Below are 25307 nucleotides of genomic sequence, written 5' to 3'. Positions count from 1 at the left end.
TCCCAAAATCTTCGGAGAAATTCAGATAGGAAGAAATTCATATGCTTTCCCAGTGCCTTCACCACTTCATGGTTGCAAAATGCCCGCTTCCCTCAGTACCTCTTATCAGATAATGGCTCTTGAATGCATGAGGCATTGCAATAACTCAGTCAACTCTATCATCTGAAGAATAAGACATGTTTAGCCATGCTCATCCGAAAGAGCATGCAGGGAGCTTGCTGCAGGGAACAGCTACAGTGAACTTCCCTTCTACATCCTGACAGAAAAAACTTTTTTCTAATGACCAGGTGTCCGTGAGACTGCAGAAGTGAGAGAAGGGACACTCTGACCTCTGCCACTGGTCAGAGAATCAAGGGCCCATTCTACATCTAGCATTTGCTCCGCTGTTTTGCCAAACCCAGGTTGGAACAGAAATTCCCGTCTACATTGCATGCCACTTTCACTTTGATTATTTGTCAGATTTTATGGCAATGTCCAGACTGCATGCCACTTTCACTTCATTTGATCTCTCGGTTTTATGGTACTGTCTGCATAGATTTATGGCTGTTTTATGGCCATTCAGGGGTGACTCTGCAGTCAGTACGGTGTTGGCCCCGGGGTATTTTTGAGTGTGGTTTTAAGCCACATCTTTTTCTGTTCCAATGTGGGTTTGGAGAACAATGGAGGGAATGTTAGATGCAGAATGGGCCAAGGACTAATGAGAAGTTTCACCCCTTTCCCCCCCAATATGAACACCAGGAAAGGAAGATCAATTATGCCCAGGCTAGATATAAGCGCTGAGTCACTAGTAGACTAGTCTCCTTCCATTCTCCTTTCACTGCATGTTTTAGCTTTTTGTTCCGTAAACCTAACACTGGGGCCTGAGTTTCTTAAGCAAGCTGAATCTCTTTGAGAGGCCATTGTCTGCAAAGCAGGATATAAACATCATCAGTCAGCTCTCCTCACAGTCCTCATTCTCACCTACTGAACTTACCTTCTCCAATGCCAGAGTTCAGAAGGACTCCCCAGGAGAACCACATAGCAGAAGAGAGTGTCAGGGCATCCTCTTCTTCTTCCTCACTATTCACTTTAAACCGTCCAAACGGGCTGCAAGAGAGAGACTAGACCAGTTGCCCAATTCTTGCTCTTAGCTCCTCTCTGGAGTAATAGTTATAAGGATGCTGCATGTGTCCTATGACTCCACACAAGCATAAAATTGGCAAAGGATGCACAACAGGATTTTGAACTTTGATTTCCTGGATCAAACCCCAACTCTGGCTGTTTTCTAAACTCTTCTTCCTACCCCCTTTCCCATCCAAAACCTGCTTATTTGCCTGCTCCCTCACCCAGATACTCAGATATACAACTTCCCTTGTGTACATTTTGCCTTGTGCTCACCTTGGAACAATGCAGTCTTCCTTACTCAAATTGCATTAATTTAATTAAGGTTTATGCAGGGGAACCACTCAGTGGACTATATATAAAATGGATGTATGGACTATGTATAAAATGGACTATGTATAAAATGGAATCCTGTTCCAGACATTCATGAAACTACCCAGTGTCTCTAGCTACAGCAACTATTAATGGCTGCCATCCATACCCCATCCATACACCATAAGGGTTGGTTACCTGAACCGGTCGAGGAGATATAACATCACAGCTACTAAAATGGAATCCTGTTCCAGACATTCATGAAACTACCCAGTGTCTCTAGCTACAGCAACTATTAATGGCTGCCATCCATACCCCATCCATACACCATAAGGGTTGGTTACCTGAACCGGTCGAGGAGATATAACATCACAGCCACTACATGAACCGAGAGCCCCACCAAAAGCCACAAAGTGCTCTGGAATGGTTGCATGAATGAATCCAGTGTGCTGCGGGGAATTTCCTAGAACACAGCGGCAGAGAAGGGAATAACAGTCACAGAGTGAGGGAAGTCTGGGTTCAAACACATCTGGAGTAACCTCTATGGCACAGCTTTGTAAGATTTGGAGGATTTTCTCCCTCAAATATATGTACATTACCTGACGATATGCAAAATGTCATTCTCGGTCTAGTCTTGATACCAGCCAAGAGATTTGGTGTTAAAAGACCACTGACAACAAAGTTCACACCAAGGTTAGTATGTATCCATCAGGAACAGCCTGGGAAACTGAAATGGCCCAGGAACATGCCAAGTGGCCACTACAGTGCTGACAGTGTTTCTGGGGCTGCTCAGTTCTGCCCCAGCCAGTGGCAATGATAAGGGAGCCTATGGCAGTAGTTGCCACCATGGGTCAGGCTGAGCTCTGACCTGAGTGGCTCTTTCAGCACTGCTTCGCTTGTTCTGGCCTGCCAGTGGTCCTCCTAAACAGCGGTCCTCTGGGAACTTTTTGGTTAAAAAGCGCCAATCTATCCTTGGTGTATGTCAGTCCAATCTGAGACTGGAACTGGGAGCCTCTTTGCATTTCCATCACCAAAATGGACTGGGGACTTGGCTCATTGTTGGAACTCTCTTTCACTTAGTGTCCATATTTTTGCCTTTAGGTTGGCAGTTGGGTTAGAGGGAAGCAAGTAGCACTTTCAGAGGGGTCAGATTTTGCCTGAGGGCAATCAGTTATTAACCTTTGGCCTGGGCCCTTCTGTTCCCCTTCTGTTCCCCTCTGGGACCTCCATTCCAGAACTTGAACCTGCTGTTTTTTGTACCTTAGCTGCTTAAAGTCCAGTGCTGACAGTTTTCCCCTAGGTGTGTAAGCATGTTACCTTTTTGACTAAGATGGTGAGTCCCTGGTATTTGAAAGGCTTGGAGAATTCAATGTATTGCGCTCGCTCGTTGTTGATAGTCAGTGGAGCCACAATCATGTCAGCCTGGCCACTCAGCAGCTCCCCCATCATCCCGTTCCACTCTTTCTTGTTGCTGTTGTTCACCTACAGAGGCATCCCAAGTGCTATTTTAAGTATCTGATCTGCAAGCGAATTAACTCTGAAATTTGCAGCAATCTTCCACCTACAATTTAGCCTGATCCCTTTTGTACTCTGTTCTGTTGGGAGCATTGGGGGTTGAAAGTGAAACCTGGTTGAATGAGCTATTTGCAACTCTCTGTGCTCAGACCCCTAGAGCCCCCTTTAGCCACCATAAAGTCTAGATGGACAAGGCCTGAAATGAATGCTAGGAGCCTGGACTTCTGCTTTTGCTTGGTCAATGGACTGGCATCTTTTGCTTTCTGTGGGGGGAAAAAAATCTTTTGCTTTCTGTGCTTCAGGATCCCAGCTGTCTCTGCTCAGGTTACTGATCCCCACAGTTGGAGAGCACCTTCTCTTTGTCTGGACTTCCCTGTAGCCCTGAAATCTCTTCCCACTTACTGGAGGAGATATCAGAAATGTTCTTTGACTTTTAGCAATTTGAGAAGCTACCAACCTTACATGTTTTGGCTGAGCTTGCATTTAACAAATGGAGAGAGAGGAAGATGATATTTCACATAACCACACGTACCCGCTCTTGGGTCCCAAATTTACCATCAGCTACAAGGTGAACTTCATAGGTAAAATTCATCGTCTTAGCAAGCTTGATCAGTAAGTCAATACAGAAGCCATAGCAACACAGCATCACACTGGGGCGTCCTATGGAAGAACAGCCAAACAGATTCATGGAAGATTCCCTCAACGGCAGCAGTTCAAATGCCACAAGTATTCTTCCCTACAATGTCTCAAATGAGAAATTCAGAGCAGAGGCAGCTAACTGATTTGCAATAAAATCCACAGAAATCCATTATCACATCTATTTTTTTAGGTCTGAGCCAAAGGGAAAACGTGAGCTGTTTGGATGTTGTGACTGCATCTTAATTTGGGCACTGGGGTCATGGCATCTGTAGTCTTTGTTGAGTTTCATTCAAATGTTGTGCTTGCACTTTTGATCAAGTAAGCACTGAATCATGGAATTTGCAGGGGGCCCCCCCCGCCAAATGAGCATACATTCTTATATGTGCATTACTGGAAACTGCACAGCACCATGTCATTGATAGTTATCCAGATGTCTAGTTCTTTCTTCCTTCACATTGGTTCCAGCAAAAGAATGGTTCTGCTTCAAGCCAGTAAACAATACTGTGACTAAGCTTACATTTCTTACTGTCGTGATCCCTACCATGACTTTGTTTTACCAGTTACTTCAGCAAAAAGACACGGGATTACAGCACTTGGTTTTTCTTGGCACAGTTTAAGTTACCTTGGCAAAAAAAATGGAAGTGTTCCTTTTTTGAGCACATACAGTCATCTGTGGTTCCCTGAATGTGTTATATGTCTAGAAGTACATGCGCATGTTTCTTCTGAGCATGCTGAGACTCGGAATGCAATGCAACCGTTAATAACTCTTTTGTTCCCCAGGTCAGCTATGGTTGGGTGATTTTATATGAGCGATCATAATGATAAGGCAACTTCCTGGGTAACCTTTGTTTGAAAGTTTAAACAAGAGCTGATTTGATGCCATGCAGATGACAAAACACCAGCATGAATGGAGGGGCTCAGGCTTTAACTGTCAATGGCGGTGCTTGTATACAAAAGCTCACAGGCTGAACTTGTATCCTTGTTACTGTGTCCAAAAAGGTGAGCACCTTAACCTATGCTTCAGTAGATAGTTATTTTGACACCTGCCACATCTTCTGTTATAGCCTAGTTCATGTTTGCTCCCTGAGAGTCTCTCTCAAAATTCTCCAGTGCAAAATTTAGAGAATATTTTATTTCTGTATTTGATAAAGAAAGATTTTTATTTCAGTTGATCCAAGAACATATGAAGCTGCTGTGACAAGCCAGACCATTGGTCCATCTGGCTTAGTATTATTTACTATGACTGGCAGCAGGTTTTCAGAATGTCAAGCAGAAAAGGGTCTTTCCCCACCATCTACTATCTGCTGAGACCTCTTTAACAGGAGATGCTAAAGACTGAAACCAGAAACATCTGAATATAAGGCATAAGCCTTGCCAGGGATGGCCCCTCTCCATATAATCTACTTTACATAAGATTATTGGTTCATTAGCTTAGGGCCAGTTTCTGTGTTTCAAAGTCCATGTGTCCCCATGTGGACTTCCGACAGCTGTGTTCTTGGAATTTTCTGCTGACAACTTAGTTCCCAGGCACATGCATGGGTCTGATTTGGAGGGGGACTGCAGTGTGTGAGAAAAAGGAGTTTAAGCATTCTCTCTTGCACTGAATTCCTGACCTGAAATGGCCACAGGGAGTAGTTATATGCCTGCTAGCGTAGTTTACATGCACTGATGGTGACTCAGGTAGAGAAAAGTTTGGAGATGACAGATGCTAAACTTGGGATGTTCTGCCAGCAAATTATGTGCCACTAAGCCACAGTTCCTCCAATGTTGAGGTAAGATGTCATCACAGTCAACATGTGGATCTAATTTTGACTGGCAAAACTGAGAAAATTAATTTCAATTGTTTTGGCCATTACTTATTGCTGCCCAATATTCATTTTTGTTCCCATCCATTTTGCTGTCATTGCAAAGAGTTACCTGGCATAGTCTCATTAGGCCCAGTACAAAGGACCTGCTGCACCAGCCCCCCAGTACTGTTGAGCAGTGGTTTGCACTTTCCATCTGACATGGTTGGTTTCACATAGACAAAGGGCTCTTGGTGGATTGTCACAATCTGCAAAAAGAAGAACCAGGCAGCTGGTTTGTTTAGGAGTTTCTCCTTTCAGAAAACATATGTCAAATAACATTTTTTAAAAGTTCCAATTTCTTTGCACAGTATGTAATCAACTTGTGGAACTCACCACCATAAGATACAATCATGGTCACTAAAACATATGCCACCAGAACTGGACTAGACAAATTGACAGAGGGTGGGGTGATCAATAGCTGTTTTCAATGATGTCTAAACAAAACCTCCATGTTCATAGGCAATCTGTCTTTGGATACTAATTGCTAGGGAGAGTAATGAGGGAGGGCTGTTTTCTTCATTCCCTGCTTGAGGGCCTTCCTAGGGTGTCTTGTTAGCTATGTTGAGAAACAGGAGGCTGCACTAGATGGAACTTTGGACTAGATTGATCTAACAGGGGCCTTCCTATGTTTTTAAACTTTGAAACTAATCTGTCTACCTGGGGATTATATATTCTGCCCCAAAAGCCCTGCTACCAGGGCTGTCCTCCCTGGCTACCAGCGGGGTTTGAGGGTAGGGTTACCAGATCTGGTTTGGGAAACTCCTGGAAGTTTTAGGATGGAGCCTGGGGGAGGGCAGGGACTTCAGTGGGGTACAATGCCATAGAGTCCACCCACCGAAGCTTCCATTTCCTCCAGGGGAACTGATCTCTGTAGTCTGGAAAGGAGCTGTAATTCTGGGGGATCCCCAGGTCCCACCTGGAGGCTGGCATCCTTAGTTGGAAGAAGGGGCATTAGTGGGAAAGGGAAACATATGCTACAAATGAATGTATTCCTATATATCAGTGCCTGCCTGAGATTTCTGGTACTTGTCCTTGGTGAATATATTTTGTCTTTGCAGAAGAATTCAGGGGATATATTGTTTAAAATGCTGCTTGTGAGAGTTGCAGGAATTGCAGTCTTTGGTACCATTTACAGCAAACCATATTTGCTATTATGGGAACAAACCTTTTATAGGACAATATTAGGTGCTTTCTTTCCAAGCATACTTTTTGACTAAAAGATCAAACATTGTTTAACAGTACCTCCTTATTGTGAGCTTTACCTTTAATTTTGTAGACATTTCATAGCCCTGTGGTGTCTCTGTTTCTCCTCCAGGCCAGATGATTTTCCGGTCATTGGGCAGGAACTGTGGAGGCACAGTAGTTGGGAATTATAATGTCCCTCTTGGTTGACCCAGATGGGTGGGCACGGAATGCAAAAGAGCACTGCAGACAGATCCATGACAGTCTACAAACTTTGGCCCACGGCTCTGTATCTGGAGGGCTTAAAGATTTAAAATCCAGCAAGTTCTTAGCCCTTAAGGCAAGAAAGGCTTGGTGAAAACATATGATGTAATCTTAAAAAATAAAAACAAACCTAGATCAGTGATGAGCAGGTTTCCTGCCATCAGGATTTAAATGCTTTTCTCCTCCTGCTGGCTAGCAGAAGCAGAATGAATTATGAAAAAAGGACTGTGTTTTGCAGGTTTTATGCAAAAATTGTAGAGTTTCTTTGAATTTGTGAACAGTTTTTTCTCTTTCATAACGCCTCAATGCTAAATACCCCCATCTTCAAAAATGCTGCACTTTTACCTTCCAGTCTGAAATCAGGCAAGGAATGCCTTCAGCTCCCTCCCTACCCTGGCCTATGGCCCCATCTGCAAAGCATGGAGCCACAGATGCCCTCTCAATAGGAGCTGTAAAACAGTAACACTCCCACTAGTGATAATACTTAAGAGGTCAGAGTAGTGAAAAAACTTAACACTTCACTATTCCACATTTCCTCTGGGGATGTACGTACGTGGCTACCATTGTAAACTCCAACTTGCACCAGTTTATTGTTCTGTAGATTCATGACACTGTAATTGGCATATTTCCGGTCTCCATCTTCGTTGAACTCCACCCGTCCAGTCACACCTTCTGCATATTTGGTCTGCATCAGCACTCTAGAGAAAAGACCATTTTCTAGGTTTCAGAACAGATCATATTAAACCCTTCCATAAAAGGCTGTGTGTGTGTGTGCGCGCACATGTGTGCATGCTGTTCTGAAGTCTGCAAAGTTCAATGTTCATTTTTTAAATTATTAAGTTATCCATATTGATGGCTTAGAGGCAGGTGATTAGTACCACAGGGAATTAAGAAAGAAGCAGACTGTTAAGCAGGCAGATTATGCAGGCTGTCAAGTAAGCAGATGAATAGCTTGGTTTGTGGCTGAGTGACAATTTGCTCTGACTTTGGTGCCAGGGCAGAGTCAGAGACTAGGATCACATTGGCTGTGTGTGTCATGGGATTGCTGCTGGGTGGGATGTTGTAGTACCACTCCTGGCCAGCTTTAGTGGTGGTGCTTTTGCAGCTGAACTCTGTCATGCAGCTCTCTCTGCTTGCCAACTGCTACAGTGGCTCACTGAGCCCTAGTTCAAGGCCCTTGGCATGTAAAAACAGGTTACTTAACTTGAGGGCTATGGAGCTAAACTCAGTCAGTCAGTCAGTCAGTCAGTCACCTTTATTGGCATGTAAAAGAGCTAAGCTTCAATGTATATGGATGGTGCCTGGAAAAATTGGGGGGGCATCTCTCCTGTCTATCCATTATATCTCCCACTCTGCCTTCCTCTCTCACAGACTCTGATCTTCTCTTCTCTGGTCAACTCCCTCTTTCCTATATGCTTCTGCTTCCCTTGGGCAGCTGTCTGCTGCTTTGTTAGGCTTTGCCATTGTCTACCACATCCTTCTGTAGGCCTTTCTGCTTGCCCTGTCCCTCTCATGCATCAGAGCAGCTCGGCTGATAGCAGCCAGGCCCTCTTGCTAATTAACCTCTATAGAATGACACTGTCTCTTGTGATAATGGAGTCCCTACCAGGCCCAAGGAAAGCAGAGCTAGCAAAGCAGCTACCTCTTGAACAGAGGCCCCGTCTTCCAGATGTTGGTGTTTCCCACGCAGCCCCTTGGTGGATCTGTGATGTTCTCTTTCTCAAACAAGTCATGGACAGCCTGGGCCACCACAGCCACTGCATCTCTGATGTGAGCAGACTCATTCTTCCCATTCATGAGCTGCAAACCAATGAGTCCTAGAACAAGGAGGATACATGATAAGCTTTTTCTGGCTAGATCAGACCAAGGTCCAGTATTTTGTTTCCAACTATGATTGTCAGATGCCTCTGGAAGCTCAGAAGCAAAGTGTGAAGGCATTAGCCATTCTTTGTTGTATTCCAGAGAAACACTGCCCCTCAATATGGAGGTTCTATTATGGTCATGGAGAGATCTCTCCTCCATTAATTTTTCAATTAATTTTTTTTAAAATCTAAGACTACTGAGTCTCCACTGTATCTGGTGGCACTGAATCATGTAAGTGGAATTAAACGCGGTGTGAAAAAAGTACTTCCAGCAGGGTAAGCATCTGGATTTCATGTGCTATAGGGAGAAAATTCTCCTTCTTTTACCATTCCCTCCACATTCACATTGAGCACAGAGCAGCTCAGATTTGTCTGTACTACCACAAAGCCCCACATGCATGCAAGTCCTCCATCAGCATTTTCTGGAGACCTAGGAAGGATAGGAGGATGGGGCAGGTGGGAAACGAAAGTACCATACATTGAAAAAGCAACAAGTCAGAGATGATGTCATTAGAGGATGAGGGCCCCAAAATATTGATAAGGGCAATGGGCACCGTACCTTCTGGTGCATGGCGTAGGGCATTGCCTGAGATCTCCCTTTCCCCTACCAGCCACACATAGCCTGGACCAGTCATGTTTTCTTTGGCTGCCGATGTGTACACAGTTGTAGCATCATCCTCACTGAAAAAGATCAGAGGAATACACTGATTATTCTTGCTCCTCCCTTGATGTTCACCCCAGAGGAACTCTTTGCCAGGGGCCCTACCACCTGGAGGAAGATGTAGGTCATTAGACCAGGAAATGCATGTCTTATGAGTGGGAGATGGATCGATTTTTAGACTGAGCAAGACTCCAGAGTGTGGGATCAGGAAAAGATGGATATGGTAAAAGACGGCTCTTGAAACTTAAGAGGCAGGGCTTCAAAGCTCATGCAAACCAACAATTCTAGTATAGATTAGTGTTCCCTCTAAGCTGAGTTAGTGTGAGCTAGCTCACAGTTTTTTAGCCTCCGGCTCACATGTTTTCGTCTTAACTCAGGAAGGATGGCTCCAGAGCAAATTAATTTATGCAGTAGCCAAATCGCTTGCTCACAACTTCAATGCCAGGAGCAAACAAAGCAGAATTTTTGCTCACAAGACTACACAGCTTAGAGGGAGCATTGGTTATGACTAATTTTTGCAAGGATCAGACTGCAGGCTTGTTTGAAATCCACAGCGTTCCATGTGTCCAGCTGTATGGATCTGGTTCAGTTCACAAAGTAGGTGTTTAGTGTGGGAGACATCTGCCTCCAGTAATTAAACCACTGTTGTGAAAAACAATAATTAAGCAATGTTGCAAAAGAAGCATTCTGTTTCCACAGAATCATCTTTGTACATGTACAGATTCTCTCAAATAAAAAGCAGGTTCCTCCCTCCAATGAGATTATATCACAAATGAGCAAAATCAACAACCGCCCATACACATGTTTTCTCTCTTGTGGCCCCCACCTTACGGAATGACTTGCCTGAGAAGGTCAGGAAGGTTCCACTCCCCTGGCTTTCCACAAACTAAGCAAAACTGAATTATTGAAGAGGACTTTTCTACACAGGTAATAGGGTTGCACTGATCCAGGAAGCATAGTCTTCTTTGCTGTATATAACATGATTATATGGTGAAATCTGATTGGTTATGTAGTGTTAAGATGTCATCCCACTTGTTATGAGATCCCACCTTGGCTAGAGATTGCCCGTATGTTAACCCCAACAGAAGATGCGTTAAGCAAAAAGGAAGGAAGGAAGGAAGGAAGGAAGGAAGGAAGGAAGGAAGGAAGGAAGGAAGGAAGGGCCAATGCATCAGCAGTTGTGAGGGGAAAGCAATAGCAATGAACAGAATTGAAAAGGTGAACATTTTTTATACTCATTTGTATACTCGGGTTAGAGGCTGGGGAAGATATTTTGCCTCCCCCCTCAACAACAGTGTTTCCAGGCCAAAAACTGAAAAAGGCAAACACTTGGGTGACTCAGATCAGAGCATCTGACAGCTTACCTTGCAGAGAGGATAATAACCCGGGCCTCCAGTTCTTTAGCTTCCAGTAGCAGTGAAGTCACATTTTTTGTTCCAGGTTCAAACTGAAGCACTTTCTCAGCCTGTAAATGGTGTGAGCAAAGCAGGTTAGTTTGATAGCCAAGCACCTTTGAGTGAGAGCCATGCTTTCTAGGAAAGAGAATCAATCAGACTCTTTCAAAGCACTGCTAGGTATGGAAAGGAAGGGTAGCTAAGTCATTTTCATTTCTTTTCTCTTTTTTTCTTTCTTTTTTTTTCTTTTAGGGTTCTTTTTCCCCCTTTAATTTTTTTCTCTAGATCTGTTTTTAATGGGGTTTTTTTGCACTGTGCATGCAAACTGAAGTCACTCAAGACCCAAAAGATAGGCGTGCATTTGTATAGGAAAGAGAAAAAAAGGCATATATAGAGATATATACTTATTTATTTTGCAATGCAATTGAAAACTCAAACCATTGTTGTTTTTCAAAAAACAAAAAAACCACGGGAACTGAAAAATCAAAATCAAAATAAAGGTCACAAGGTTTGCCTCTGGGAGGGGGGATATCAACGTGAGCATCTCAACCAAGGAACTGTTTCCTTTTAGGGTGGGAGGGGGGAAGGAAGGGCAGGGAAAGCAGGAAGGGATTGGTTCAATTGTCCAAGAAAGAAAAAAAACTTGCAAGTTAATTATTGCTTCACATGCATGTCTCCAAAAGAAATATTTCCAGGGTTGGCTTGCTACATTTCCATTCTCAAGATCAAACCAAACTTATATCCCAACATAAAAGAGCGTGCTACCAAAAAACATGGAGCTTGCTTGCTTGCTTGACATATATATATATATTTTTTTTGATTTTCTTTTTTTTTTTTACTTTTTATTTTTGGTGCCTGTGGCTATTTCGTCATTTTGCTAGTTAGGTTGGTGGGCGGCGTGCATTGTCCATGCAAATATACCTTGGGTCCTCGCTTGTTGTCAAAGGATAGTTGTTCGAGGTTTTCATAGTTCCTTTTTTTACTCTGATGAACAATGTGCACAGAAAAAATATGTAGACACAGAAGAATATTATAAACAGTTGAAAAAAATGACGTGTAGTAAAGCAATCCAAAATCCAACTCCTCCTCCACTGCTTGCGGAAAGGGGGACTCAATAACACTGGAGCACGCAAAGCCCATGACTGGCGGTGAGGGAGAGCTTTCCATGATGCCGCTGTGCTAGGACAGAGCCATTTTGGTAATGGTCAGCAACTGGGCCCCTGGGGTTGAATCCAGAAGGAGCCACCTAATCTATCTCCCATTTGCTGATTCATTTGTTATTGCCCTCCTGTTTACCTAAAAGTGATAAGCAGCTGTTCACCAACTGGTATGTTATCACCATGTAACCACTTGGTAAGTCAGTTTCCTGTAATGATCAGCTAAGAGCTGAGAACAATTTGATCCCTGTCCTATCTCTCATCAAAATTTATGGAAGCAGTGTGAAATGCTCTTCTCCATCTGGCAGGTTGTAGCTTGCTCACTCAAGTGGTGATATGTTACCACTTGGAAAAGAACTGTCTGTATTCTGTCCTGGAGGGAGAACAGGATAAAGGAATGTTCCAGAGAGAGGATGGGGCAGTCCTTCTCCTTTTCCTTTCTTCCCTAGTCTCCTCATGAAGTGAACAAAAGGACTGGAGTGCCCCACTGGGTCAGACCAAAGGTTCATGTAGTCCAGCATCGTGTTTTTGACAATAGCCAGCTAGATCCCTGTGAAAAGCTCACAAGCAAGGCTCGAAAACAATAGCGCTCCTCTGTTGTTGGTCTCTAGTATCTTGTCTTCACAGCTCTGAACATGGAGGTTCCGTTTAATTAGCATGACTAATGGACCATTCCCAAACAGGGCCTTCTAATATGCTGTTGACAGAACTGCTAGAGGGCCAGGAGAAATCTACTAATTCATAATTAAATTCCCCAATGAGTACAAAGCACTCATCCACAGAAGTGGTTGCCTGCTGCATCTCTGCATGATTTGCTGCCCTGCTGTGGCCTCCTTCCAATCAGCCTTTCCCCAGGGCGATGGTATGAATAATTCTGCTCTGTCTTTGCTTCAGGTACGTGTAGATCATTCAACCAATCCTGATGCAGCAGAATTGCTTGCCATCTGAGGAGCCTTCTGTTGTGCCTCTGCATGAGTCACTGCTCTGAGCTTGCCTCCTTCTAGTCATGCAGAAATACAGGGTATGGACTCCTCAGATGGTGGATAATTCTTGTGCTCTAAAAATAAAGCTTTTCATTAATAACATATGAACTGTGTCTCTTATTTTGAGGGGGGCCATATTAGCTATTGGAAGTTTGGGGAAAAACTTTTCCAGGTAATGTCTCACAGATCTCATTGGGGCTTACTTCTGGATAAACATGCTCAGTGTAGGATTGTAAAGCAAATTGTTGCAGCTGATTCAGAACTTGAGAATACCTTCTTTTAGTTTCTAGTCCTTATGAATATGTGAGCTGGTTTCTTCAAAATATATTCTCAAAATAATTAGAGAGGGGATCTAAATGTCCCTGCCTGCCTATCATCAGAAGATAGGATGCTGCTTCAGAATGATCCATGGGTTTCCTCTATAGACTAGCCACTTTATATTTATGTATAGATTGCCCCACACAGTGTTTGATCTGTTTAAAAAGATAGACCCTGGAACCTGATGTTGCCTTGAAACATTAAGGTTTCCCTGTTGCACAGTCACATTTGCACTTGTGGGAATGAAACACAAGGATCTATGTGTCAGAGCTGATGTAGCACCGTGATTAAGAGTCCAAGCAATGAGCTTGGCAGGAAGTTCCTGGTTCAGATCTCTGCTGCTCATGCCTCAGCTCATGAGTGGCATTTGTAAGCCACTTTCTCAGCCTTAGCCTCCTGTTTTAGAGGGCAAGTTGATTTAAATCTACTAAACCTTTAGCTGATTAATTGGTTGGGGACTAATTTTAAATGGTGGAACAGAGACTTGAGATCTGCTGGTGGTGCCTTGTTGCGAGAGTCAGCATTAACAGGCATAAGGTTGGTGGGGACCCATGATATGATCTTTTCAGCTGTTGCCCCCACGTTGTGGAATTCTCTAACCCTGGATGTATGACTAGCCCCATCTCTTCTTGCCTTCTGTTGGAAATTAAAAATATTTATTCAGTTTGGAATTTGACCGTATTCCTGGCATTGAAGCTTTTAGTGTGCTATGGATAGCTTGCTGCTGTTTCCTAGCTGTTTTTAATTGTTTTGCTGCTTTCACTGTTTTTTACTAGTTTTGTGATGGTTGTGTTTGCATTATGATTATTGATCTGATGTATTTATATTTCTTGGTTTAAACTGATTGTATTGATTTCTATCATTGTAAAACATTCAGAGCACAGAAAGACGAAGACTGAAATCTTCTAAATATCATATGCACAGACACACTTACTATAATTAGGAATGAAAAATAAACAATCAAAATGACTTTTTGTCTAACAATGGATGGCAGGTTTTATATATCATTCACCAATATTACAACTTTGACAATATATTTAGATGTAAATGATTAATTAATGAATTAATTAAACCTGTTAAAAGGCAAGTGTTAATCAACTAATAGTTTTATTTCAGATGGAAGGGTAAATTGCTTGGGGAAATTTGGCTGCACTGATTTTAAATAATTAGTCAATTCTTTAGCTGTAGGTGTTGTTTATTACAGTATCTTACTTGAACGCAATGTAGAGCCTTTATGCTAGCCAGATTTAATGTTTTCCCCTCATCTTGGGTCTCAGGTAGACATAGAGGCATCCCGAAATGTGACAGGATTTGCAATTGTCCACTCAGAGAATCTGATACTTTAGATCATATTCTGCTACGCTGCCCCCTTCACTCACATCTCCAACTACTTCTGATTAAGCCTTTACTGCCTAGGGCCAATTCTGATAGTGCAATTAGGTTTCTTTTAGCTGATAAGTCACCAGAAGTTACTGTACAGACTGCTGATTTCTTGTCCAATATTTTGGTAGCAAGGAACTATTTCTAATATGGGTGTTTTAAGACTTACAGATGTAATTTTACCTTGACAAAGTTTTATCTTATTGATTTTATATGCCAATAAAGGTTGTGTTTGTTTTTCAATCTTACTTGAGCAAACCCTTCCAGTGGAGCCTACATGTCCTATGTCAATGTTTTCAGAGTGGCTGCTCCTGGCCAAATGGGATTTGCCCAGCACTGACCCATTCTGTACTTATAAACACAGAGGAGCTCATAAAGAGAGGCCAGTCTGGCTCTTAATGGCTCCTTTCCTGGTCTAACCTACAAATAAACAGTTGCAGGAGACCTTATATTCTCAAGAATGCCTGTGTGGGGGTGGGTGTAATTTCATATTTGAAAAATTATTAAAAATACACTTACATGTAGAAAACTAGTGTTTCAGGGAGGAAGGTGTTAGACTAGTTTCCTTTTTTGTGTGTGGAGGAGCATGAATAGAATGTCCTATCTGCTGTCTGAATGGTAATATCTGGCAACCGCTATATCATATGATGCTTTTGCCTTTGTACATCTGCTCTTTCTTTCCTACATAATATGTCTGGAAAAACGGGTTGAATATATGGAGTTGAGGAAGTGGACATATTGTAATAAACTGAGAGAGCTTTGTAGAAATGGGATATTACTTACCCATACTGTAAATTAACCATCTGCACAGCACAAGCCTAATTTTGCCTTTTCATGATTCCTACCAGTCCCGATCAGTCATATATTGCTGGTTTTAGTTTAACTTCTGGCTTTACTTTTATTTTTACATTGTTGTTTGGTACTTGCTTTTAGTCATTTTATGTTTTTAAGGTATTTTATTCTTTTTGGAAACCATCTTGGGAGTTTGTTGTGGAGCATTAGATCTTTTAAATAAAAAAACAACTGTCATGACTCAAAGGCACTGATTGTACCAACATAACAATGTGACCTTCTACATATTATAAGGGGGAAGGAATGCTCTCCTTCTAGATGTAAGCTTTACTGGATTTTTATTGAATGAATGTAGGAGAGGGGTATCAGTGCTAGGGCAAGGACAACCCGGAGCTCAGGGAGGTTGGAGGTGCAAGTTCCATCAGAATGGGACTATTGACCTACCCAGGACTGAGAAGCAGGCAGAGAAACTGAGAAATAGGTAGGGGAAGCTGGAAACTGCAGCTATGCGAAAAGGGTCAGGTAAAGACTATGGCCGGGACTGGTTGTGTTTGTAGTAGCCAGGCTAAGCCAGAGCAAGCTAATGGGCTTCCTGGATGGGTGGCACTATACTGAAACCTGGGAGGCTTAGTAAACTGTTTCCACCATCTCTCTGCAGCCCTGAGCAGCCTGCTGCTTGTCAGGAGGCCCCCAGTTTGAATACTGGTCATCGCCAAGAGGAGGTCTTTTCCTAAACTGGTTGGGCTTCTTTCTTTGTCGCTGAAGGATGGGAATTTGACGAGCTCCAGGTTATGCTTCCCCTCATTTCACAGTTGTTGTTGCTGGTTTTGTTTTGTTTTGTTTTAAAATGTAGGAGATTTTCGACCATGGCAAAGCAAGTGAAATGAATAAGAGTACAAACTTTTGTCAGGTACTACTCAAGACACTGTTGATGCTTAAAGCATAATGTTAGTCATGTTAACAATGGGAAGAAAAAAGGTGTTTTACATACAGAAATCTACATACATACAACAAGCCTGAGACTTTAAAAGGGTTTGCCGTAATGGCAACATATTACATGGCGTGATGTACTGGATACTGACCTTGGATTCTTTTTCTTCCAAGAGGGTTTCTAGTTTCTTTTGCGCAGCCCGCCCCTCATGATCATCGCTGACAATTAGAATGATGTGGTTCCACTTATAATAGCGCATCATTTCAAACCAGACATTGGACTGGTGGGAATAGGGGGGGACAGTACGCAGGAAAGATAAGTGGATACTCTGGAAAGAAGAACAAATGTAATGTTAAAGATGTTAATTAATTAATAAATTAAAATATGTATACTCTGCCTTTCCTTATAGCTCAGGATGGATTTCTGTGGCAGCTGATCATCAGGGCTTTGTGTGTTCTACAAGAGCACAGAAATGATGCACGGTGGCACTAACATTAAAGTGCTTGGAGCTTTTCAATTTAGCAAAACATTAATAAGAAGAGTGGAGGAGAATATGATAGGACTTTATATACTCGTGTATGTTGGGGAGAGAAAAAAACGACTCCTCCCTCTCTCAGAACTCAACGTGCACGTGTGTGTGGGGTCACTTAGTGAAAACAAATTAGCCATAGGATCAGACAAACAACATACGCGTGTGTCCCTTAGTGTGTGGGGTCACTTAGTGAAAACAGATTAGCCATAGGATCAGACAAACAACATAAATTTCTTCTTCACACTATGCAGAATGAATGTATGGAATTCACTGCTGCATGAGACCACTAGCTTGGATGGAAAAAGATTATAAAAATTCATGGAAGAGGAGAAGTCTATCTGGTAAAAGAGAAACCTCCATATTGTGCTTGTTGGCTTCCTAAAAGACAATATGGCTGACTTGTTTTGGAGTTAAGATGCTAGTTTAGATGAACCTTTGGTCTGATCCAGCAGGCTGTTAACAGTGTTTTTAACAAACATTCACTTGTAATAAGCCCAGCCACAGGGTCAACCTAGATGAGATGCTGGGAGTTCTATGTTTGAAGATCCCAAGCATTATTGTAAATAGGCCTTGGTTCTGATTAGGACTATGGTGCTTATGAAGGTGAGCAGATTCCATGGAGCTGCTATTTTCCCCATTGGGGCAAAGATATAGGCAACAAACAGAGGCAAGTTTTAAGGTTTCTTTAAACACTTCCTTCCTAGAACCCAGATCAGTTTAAAATGAGTGGCCTGCTGTAGTTTTCATTGCAATCATCCATAATTATGTGTCTACACCAATTCGACTACCACACCAGGTATCTGAATGCCTCCATGCTCCCCTGTTGCCCTCTAAACCTTGCCGTCCCTCCCAGAATGCTTGAAATGCAGGGCTGCCTCTGTCTCTCTCTGCTTTCAGGACCTCCTTCATATCAGCATTTCTCTGAGTTCTGATTACTTTGCCCTCTCCCAGCTCTCTCCCTCTATCCATGGTTTGTCAGCCATGCCTTCCCTTCATCTCACTCTCTGGTCTCCACATCTCTGCTTATATTGATCAATTGATTTTATTCTAAAATGTGTGTCCTGCTTGTTAGCTCAGTATAACTGCATACCAGGAGTCCCCAACATGGTGCCCGTGGGCACCATGGTGCCCGCTAACCCCTTTTCTGGCACCTGTCAAGTGTTTTTTGGAAGTAGGTGGGGCCCGGTAAGGACCAGCAAGGCTTCTGACTGACTATTAGATATCTGATTGTGTTAGCCAAATTGCCTTGAATTATTCATAACTATGGGGAATTATGATATCACGCAAGGCAATAGGCAAATAAGGGAGCAAGCACCTATGTATACAGGGGTCCCGCTTCTTCCAGACCCACCAGAAATAGACTCAAAGGCTGGCTTCAGTATAAAATGGTTTCGTTTACTGAAACCACACAGTTCAATTGCTTTTATCCACTACTTACACAGTGCACTTGTTATCACTTAGGAACTATGTCCATAAGAGCGCTATAAGCGCCTTGCAGGGCGCAACAATTGGCTGTGCAGATTTTAAAAAATGTTGCTTTGGCAGCAGCTGCCACCACAGCACAAGGATCTACACTGTGTTACTGAAATTAAGCTGTGCAATCATTTTGTGGCTGGTTCTCTGCCTCCTGCAGCAGCCATTTTGTGGCAACCATTTTTGTTGCTGTGCCCACTATAATGTTTTAGGATTCCAAATGTGCCTGCAGGCTCAAAAAAGGTTGGGGACCCCTGCTATGGACTCTTCAAATCAGAAAGCTATCATTTTGGGGGGGTATACTAGAAAGTACCATATACATTGATATCCAAGTACCATCATCATAATAATAATGAATCAGTTTACCTTATCTGAATATATAGACATGCGTGTTGTCAGACCAATGACAGGGATCCTATAGAAGCCGGCTGTGTATGACACAGGCGTTGGTGTTAGGTGGTCATTTGGAGCTGGTGGGTGGCTCACCAAGATGGCATAGACCTGTAGGAAATGGGATATCAACACTGGTTTACACATGTGGCCCCCATCATATCCTCATAGAGGTCAATTGTCACTGGCTGTTGTATGACTGTTGAAATGGAAGATGACTTGAGAGATGTTCTGGAGCAGACTGTACTTGAAGATGGATGAATTGTTTAAGCAGAAGTTGCTGTGCTTTGCTTCCAGTTTTGCAATTTACTTCTTAGGAAACTGAATGCCAATTTGGTTGTCATACTTACCCCTCCCCAATGTAAGATTATTCTTTCATCCCTTGTGTTAAAAAGAATTGTAAAGAGCTGCAAAACTTCTCCAGGGGCAGGAAAGGGGGGAGGAAGGGAGACAGGTTTAAGATATTTTGGACACCAGCTAATCAGAGCCCTCAATAAGCAGATCTTCCCATTCCCTACTCAAGCCCACAGAATGGTACATTAGAGCTAGTATGTCAGCAAGCTGCCATGGTGTTCTGTGTTGGTTGTATCTCTGTACAGTTGCTAACCCCCCCCTGTCTGTGCGCCTGTATTTTACTCTGCTGTAATGCCTAAGCCAAACAACTGGAGAATGTATTGGGGGAGTACGCTTTACTGCCAGCTTGTTGCTTTTAGAGCCTGGGAACTGCACCTGTATTATGTCTGGAGATAGCCTGGTTCTCAGGGAATGAGCGCGCAACCGTTTCCTTTCACCCGCCAGCGGGAACGTGACCCATTGGTTCTGTACCTGTTTCAAATCCCTTTATTATGCTTGTCCTAACCGTTTGTAGTCAGTTCTAACAAAGAACTGTTTGAGTGTCTTTCCAACGCTTTGAAATAAATTTTGCTTTTCTTTAAAACGTGGATTTATTCTCGATGCTTGGGGATCCAACAGTATACTAAGTAGTAAAACTGTCTTCACCACTCTCATATGGATATGTCTGGTACACTCAGGGAAACAGTTGTTTTTTAAAAAATATTTTTCCATTTTCAAAGAGTTGAGGTGTTGCTTGCTCACATTTGCTTGTTTATTTTTTGTACCCCCCAAAGGGGATTTTTTTATTTCATTTTCTAATAACTACACACTAAAAACTACAAACAGAAAATCCAGGGAATGGGTATTACATCTATAGGAGAAAGTAAAGAATCATACATACGTTTACACATTTACCTTTAAACTTAAATACAAGTTAACTTTAGTTGAAAATGATCATCTATCTAATTAAACATAACTGTTTCATCAACATTTTCTGAAGATTAGACCCTCGGGTGTTAACTATTTGTAGGCAACATCATGCTTTTGTAGGAATAGAATCAAGTCTCTATATTTCCTTCTTTTCCTTCTTATCTCAAATGGAACATCTTTCAGTATTCTTATATCTTTGTCTTTTATCTTCAAGGTAGCTCCATTAGATGCTTTCAATAGTTGATCTCTCACTTTTCTTTGAGAGAATCTTATTGTAACTTCCCCTGGCAGATTATTCTTTCTAATACATTCTGAATACGATCTATTGACCATATCTATTTTGCTTTGAAGTTGATCCGATGTCATCTCTGCCATGGGTGCAAGAGCGTCACCAACAATCTGTCTCAGATTCTCTCTTTTTTCTTCCTGGATCCCTTGAAGTCTCAAGACATAGCTTGCTCTTTCCATTTGTAGCTGTAGTACTTGAGACCCTTCGATTTGGCACTTTTTTTCAAGTGCCTGCAGTTTTCTGTCCATCCTTTTTGAGTTGGTATCAATCACTTTGAGCTCCTGCTCCGTTTTTTCTATTTTCTGCGTATTTGTAGTCATTTGCGCTTGCTGTGTATCCAGCTTGTTATCAATTGCTGTAATTTTCTCCAGCAGGGGCGAAGTGCTTCCGACAAGAGCCTTTGAAATTCCGCTGTAGAGTCCTGCCTAGAAGCAGAACTTGCAGGGATGGCGCTTCCGGGAAGAAGCTTTGCTTTTGCTTGTTTGTCTCTAGAGTCCTTTGTTGTCGGCGACGCCATGTTTGAAAATGGTTTACTTTTATCAAAAGTTTGTCAAAGTCTCTGGAAGTTCTTTTGTAACGTAGTAAGCTTTTACAGTCTCTTTCTTTTATTCCAGTCGCTTTTTGTGACAGCCCCCCCCCCTTTTGTAGCTTCAATTGCCTGTAAACAGTTCTTAACTGGGGGCTCTCAAGGAACCGTGGGCTCTCAAGGAAGCGATGGTCTGCCCCCTCCCTAAAAAGCCATCTCTGGATCCGGCCGAATTGGCCAACTATCGGCCGGTTTGCAACTTGTCTTATTTAGGCAAGTTAATTGAGAGGGCGGTGGCGATACAGTTGCAGAGCTTTCTGGATGACACTTTCATGTTAGATCCTTTCCAGTCTGGCTTTCGCTCAGCCCATGGGATGGAGACAGCACCTCCGGAGACATCTGTATCGGGGTGGGACGGCGGCGCTGCTGTTGTTAGACCTGTCGGCAGTGTTCGACACGGTCGACCATCAACTGCTCGTCCACCGCCTTGCCGACATGGGAATCCAGGGGCTTGCCTTGCAATGGCTTGTCTCCTTTCTCCAAGGTCGGGGACAAAGGGTGGCCATTGGGGAGCAGCAGTCCCGAAGGCACCCACTAGTGTGTGGTGTGCCCCAAGGGGCTGTGCTCTCCCTGATGTTATTTAACAACTATATGCGACTCCTTGCCCAGATTGTCCGGAGGCATGGGCTGTCACCAATATGTGGATGACACCCAGCTCTATCTGATCCTGGGCAGTCAGTCTGACTCTACCCTGGAAGATCTGGAGTGGGCGTTGCAAGACGTGGCTGGATGGCTTAGACTGAGTCGATTGAAATTGAATCCGACGAAGACGGAGGTCCTGTGCCTGAATCGGAGCGGTACGGCGGTAGGGATCCCACTCCCTGCCTTCGGTGGGGTGCTGTTGGTGCCAGCTCCGAGGGTCAGGAGCTTGGGAATGCTCCTGGATGCTTCCTTAACAGTGGAGGCCCAGGTAGCAGCCGCTGCCAAGGCAGCCTTTTACCATCTTCGGCTGATTAGGCAGTTGGTTCCCTTCCTCGAACGCAATGATCTGGCTGCAGTGATCCATGCTATGGTCACCTCGAGGTTGGACTACTGCAATGCTCTCTACATGGGGCTGCCCTTGATACAACTCTGGAAGCTGCAGCTGGTGCAGAATGCGGGGGCCAGGCTGTTGATGGGTCTCCCCAGGTGGGAGCACATCCAGCCTGTGCTTAAGACTCTGCACTGGCTGCCAATAGCATTCCAGATTCGTTTCAAGGTGCCGGTTTTTACCTTTAAAGCCCCTTATGGTCAGGGACTGGCCTACCCGAGGGACCGCCTTTCCTCGTATGTTCCCCAGAAACCACTGCAATCAGGATCCCAAAACCGCCTGGACCTACCTGGCCCTCGTTTGTAGCTCCATCCTATTGGAATGAGCTTCCAGCCGAGATCATGGCCCTGCGGGACCTGTCACAGTTCCACAGGGCCGTGAAAACAGAGCTTTTTAGGCAGTGCCGTCTTACCAGCAGCACCCTGTGTGAACTCCGATCCAACTTAGAGCGGCGGCACCGCTGAATGTGTCCTTAAATTGCACTTTATTTTTATCCATCGAAGTGATGTTTCAAATTGATTTGTCTGTATTTTAAAATTTTATCAATTGTAAAATGTATACTGTTTAGCAGTTTTGTGGAAGCTGCCCTGAGCCTGCCTTGGTGGGGAGGGCGGGGTAAAAGTTCAATAAATAAATAAATAAATAAATAAATATTAACGGAAGGGAGTCCCCCCCTGGTTTTATTTCGGGAGGGCCCTGTGCTTTTTCGTTGTCTCACTTGTACTTAAACTCACATTTTCAATGATTGCTCGCCTGTGTCCAATATTGCTTGATCATCGAATGCTTGATCCGGTGTGCTGATCTTGTTCCCATGCAGGACGCTCCACGGTGAGACCGTCTGGGCTTGGAGTAGCCCCCCCTCGCCAGCATGGACAATCACGCCCCCTCCCAACCGTGGGCACTGACAGGCTTCTGCTGCCATGGCGATTGTCAAAACCAGAAGCCCACATTTGCCTGTTTATTCAGATCTTTCAGTCTCTTCCCGCCTTCTCATTTATAGAGATATCATATCTGAAGGTATGAAGGGCACCCACTTGCAAGCTAGACTTGTGTTCATCCTGGTCGATGAAAGCCAGGGGAGGCAGTATCATTTGCTGGCTGAGATTATTAATGCTCTTTCAGAAATGGGAGATGTTGTGTAGTTGGATGCAGGTACGGAGACAAGACAGGATTCTTAACACAAGATTTTATTCTTATTATAGCCCCTGCTCTACATTTTCCACCTTCTTTCTTTCCTCCTCTTACTGTTCCTTTTCCTTTCGTTTAGGAGGTTTCTAGTCTGCCCAGCAACAGACTAATGGGACAAACTTCTAAACATTAATACTGAAAAAAATTACAACTATTAAAACACAACAAGAGAGTAGTTACTGAATGGAGAGAGATTTTTAGAGACTAAATGATACTTTGAAAAAAGAATTGCTGCTTGCAGTGTGTACTTGTGAAAAGTGTGTGTACTCACCATGCAAAGTGAATCCTCTCTGAAACCACCTTCACCTTTCTGGGGAGGGGGAAGCTATTGCCAATCTCCAGTCTAAAATCTATGATCATTTGCCCTCTGCTTTAAAGGATCAGAAAAGGGACCAAAAATAAAACAACCAGTATTTTAATGCCCCTGTAATAGATCTGTGGTGCAGCTGCAAGTGGGACAGTCAAAATAATTTCAAAAATTATATTGTGGCACTAGAAAAGAGTAATCAAAATGACTAAAGGACTGAAGAATCCTCCCCATGAAGAGAGACTAAAGAGCTGGACTTTTCAGTTAAGCAGAAAAAATGACTAAGTGGGAACATAATAAAGGGTTTATAAAATTATGCATGCTAATGCATGCTAATAATATGCATGCACATAATCACCCTACAGAATTCAGTGCCACAAGATGTAGTGATGTCCACTAACTTTAAAGGAACTGGTGAAGGTAATAGAGGATAGGCCTATCAATGGCTATTAGTCATGATAGCTAAATGGAACCTCCAACGTCAGAGGCAATGTATTTCTAAATACCAGTAGCTGAGGCAGAACAGTAGGAGGAAGCTGTGGCCTTTATGGTAGGGTTGCCAGCCCCCAGGTGGGACCGGGGGATCCAACTTGCAACATCTCCAATGTGACGACACTGCACATGGCTACCATAGATTTTTGCCTCAAATACCAGACCGTCACCACACAATGTCCCCAGAGTGATGACATCATCATGTCAGGGATGTCACGCACCAGCAACATCACCCCCCCACTCTCGGAACGCTCCTTGCCACCCCCCACCAGCGAAAGCAAAGGACCTGGCAACCCTAAATTATGGACTTCGAGGCTGTCCACTGTGAAAAACAGAATGCTGGCATAGATTAACATTTGGCCTGATCTAGTAGGGCTCGTGTGTGTGTGTGTGTGTGTGTGTGAAGTGCTGTCAAATCACTTCCGACTTATGGCAACCCTATGAATTTTTCCCCCCAAACAATTTTATTAGGATATATTAATAGGTCAAACATATATCACATTTTTAGCTATCATACATCCTTTTCTCCTGTTTCCCCACCCCTTCTGGCTTCCCACAGTGCTTCAACCTCCAGCCCAAACATATATTTATATATTTCTCCCTTTACCCTCTTACACGGTACTTAAACAAACCCCCCCCCCTTTACAGGTAACATATTTTTTACGCTTATTTCTAAACACTTTTCTTCTAATAATTATCAAAGCAAAGTAAGTTGTTTTTTACATCCCAATATTTCTCTAAATATTCTTTAAAGTCTTTCCAATCTGCAAAAAATTCTTCTGCTTCTTGATTCTTAAGCTTCCTTGTCATTTTGTCCATTTCAACCATAAAAAGAAGTTTTTTTATCCACTCCCCAATTTCTGGAATTTTCTCTTGCTTCCAGCATTGAGCATAAGTCATTCTAGCAGTTGTAATCATATACCACATCAGAGGTAAAATGGGGGAGTTGGAGTGCTTGGTGTTGGAGGAAAAATAGACATTGTGGGTATTTCAGAAACTTGGTGGGATGAGGAAAATCAGTGGGACACGGTGATTCCCGGTTATATATTATATCGGAAGGATAGGGGGGGAAGGGTTGGAGGTGGGGTGGCTCTGTATGTCAGAGAGGGTATAAAGTCTAGAAAGATTGAGAGGCTAAGTGAAGTGGATTCGCTTCTGGAAGTTCTATGGGTTGAAATAGGGGGGCCAAAAGGAAACTTAACACTGGGAGTTTGTTATCGCCCACCAGATCAAAAGATAGAGGAGGATTATAAAATGATGAATGCCTTAAAGATAGCAACTAGACAAAAACACTGTGTAATAATAGGTGATTTTAACTACCCACACATTGATTGGGTCAATATGTGTTCTAGCCGGGAAAAAGAGATTGAGTTTCTAGACACTCTAAATGACTGTGCTATGGAGCAGATGGTCACAGAA

The 25307-nt window shown here is 43.1% G+C and overlaps 1 protein-coding gene across 4 annotated transcripts in view; it reads right to left on the bottom strand.

The window, feature by feature from the left end:
• GRIN1 (glutamate receptor, ionotropic, N-methyl D-aspartate 1) overlaps positions 1 to 25307 on the bottom strand; it is a 65321-nt gene that overhangs the window by 21882 nt on the left and 18132 nt on the right. For 2 of the 4 annotated variants that reach the window (XM_015416784.1, XM_015416787.1), the window contains exons 2-14: positions 18710 to 18844; positions 16490 to 16666; positions 11699 to 11761; positions 10748 to 10848; positions 9282 to 9403; positions 8503 to 8677; positions 7414 to 7558; positions 6677 to 6760; positions 5485 to 5620; positions 3461 to 3588; positions 2731 to 2895; positions 1758 to 1876; positions 974 to 1086 (exon numbers count right to left, since the gene is read on the bottom strand). In XM_015416784.1, the coding sequence (XP_015272270.1) occupies positions 974 to 1086; positions 1758 to 1876; positions 2731 to 2895; positions 3461 to 3588; positions 5485 to 5620; positions 6677 to 6760; positions 7414 to 7558; positions 8503 to 8677; positions 9282 to 9403; positions 10748 to 10848; positions 11699 to 11761; positions 16490 to 16666; positions 18710 to 18844 (1663 nt within the window). The remainder of the gene's footprint in view (positions 1 to 973; positions 1087 to 1757; positions 1877 to 2730; positions 2896 to 3460; positions 3589 to 5484; positions 5621 to 6676; positions 6761 to 7413; positions 7559 to 8502; positions 8678 to 9281; positions 9404 to 10747; positions 10849 to 11698; positions 11762 to 16489; positions 16667 to 18709; positions 18845 to 25307) is intronic. The other 2 variants (XM_015416786.1, XM_015416788.1) reach the window with 1 other exon arrangement.

Source organism: Gekko japonicus, unplaced genomic scaffold, assembly GCF_001447785.1.
Source record: "Gekko japonicus isolate JY-2015 unplaced genomic scaffold, Gekko_japonicus_V1.1 scaffold140, whole genome shotgun sequence".
Taxonomy (NCBI): domain Eukaryota; kingdom Metazoa; phylum Chordata; class Lepidosauria; order Squamata; family Gekkonidae; genus Gekko; species Gekko japonicus.
Note: the sequence above shows the minus strand (reverse complement) of the source record. Positions and strands in the feature narration are given on the sequence as shown.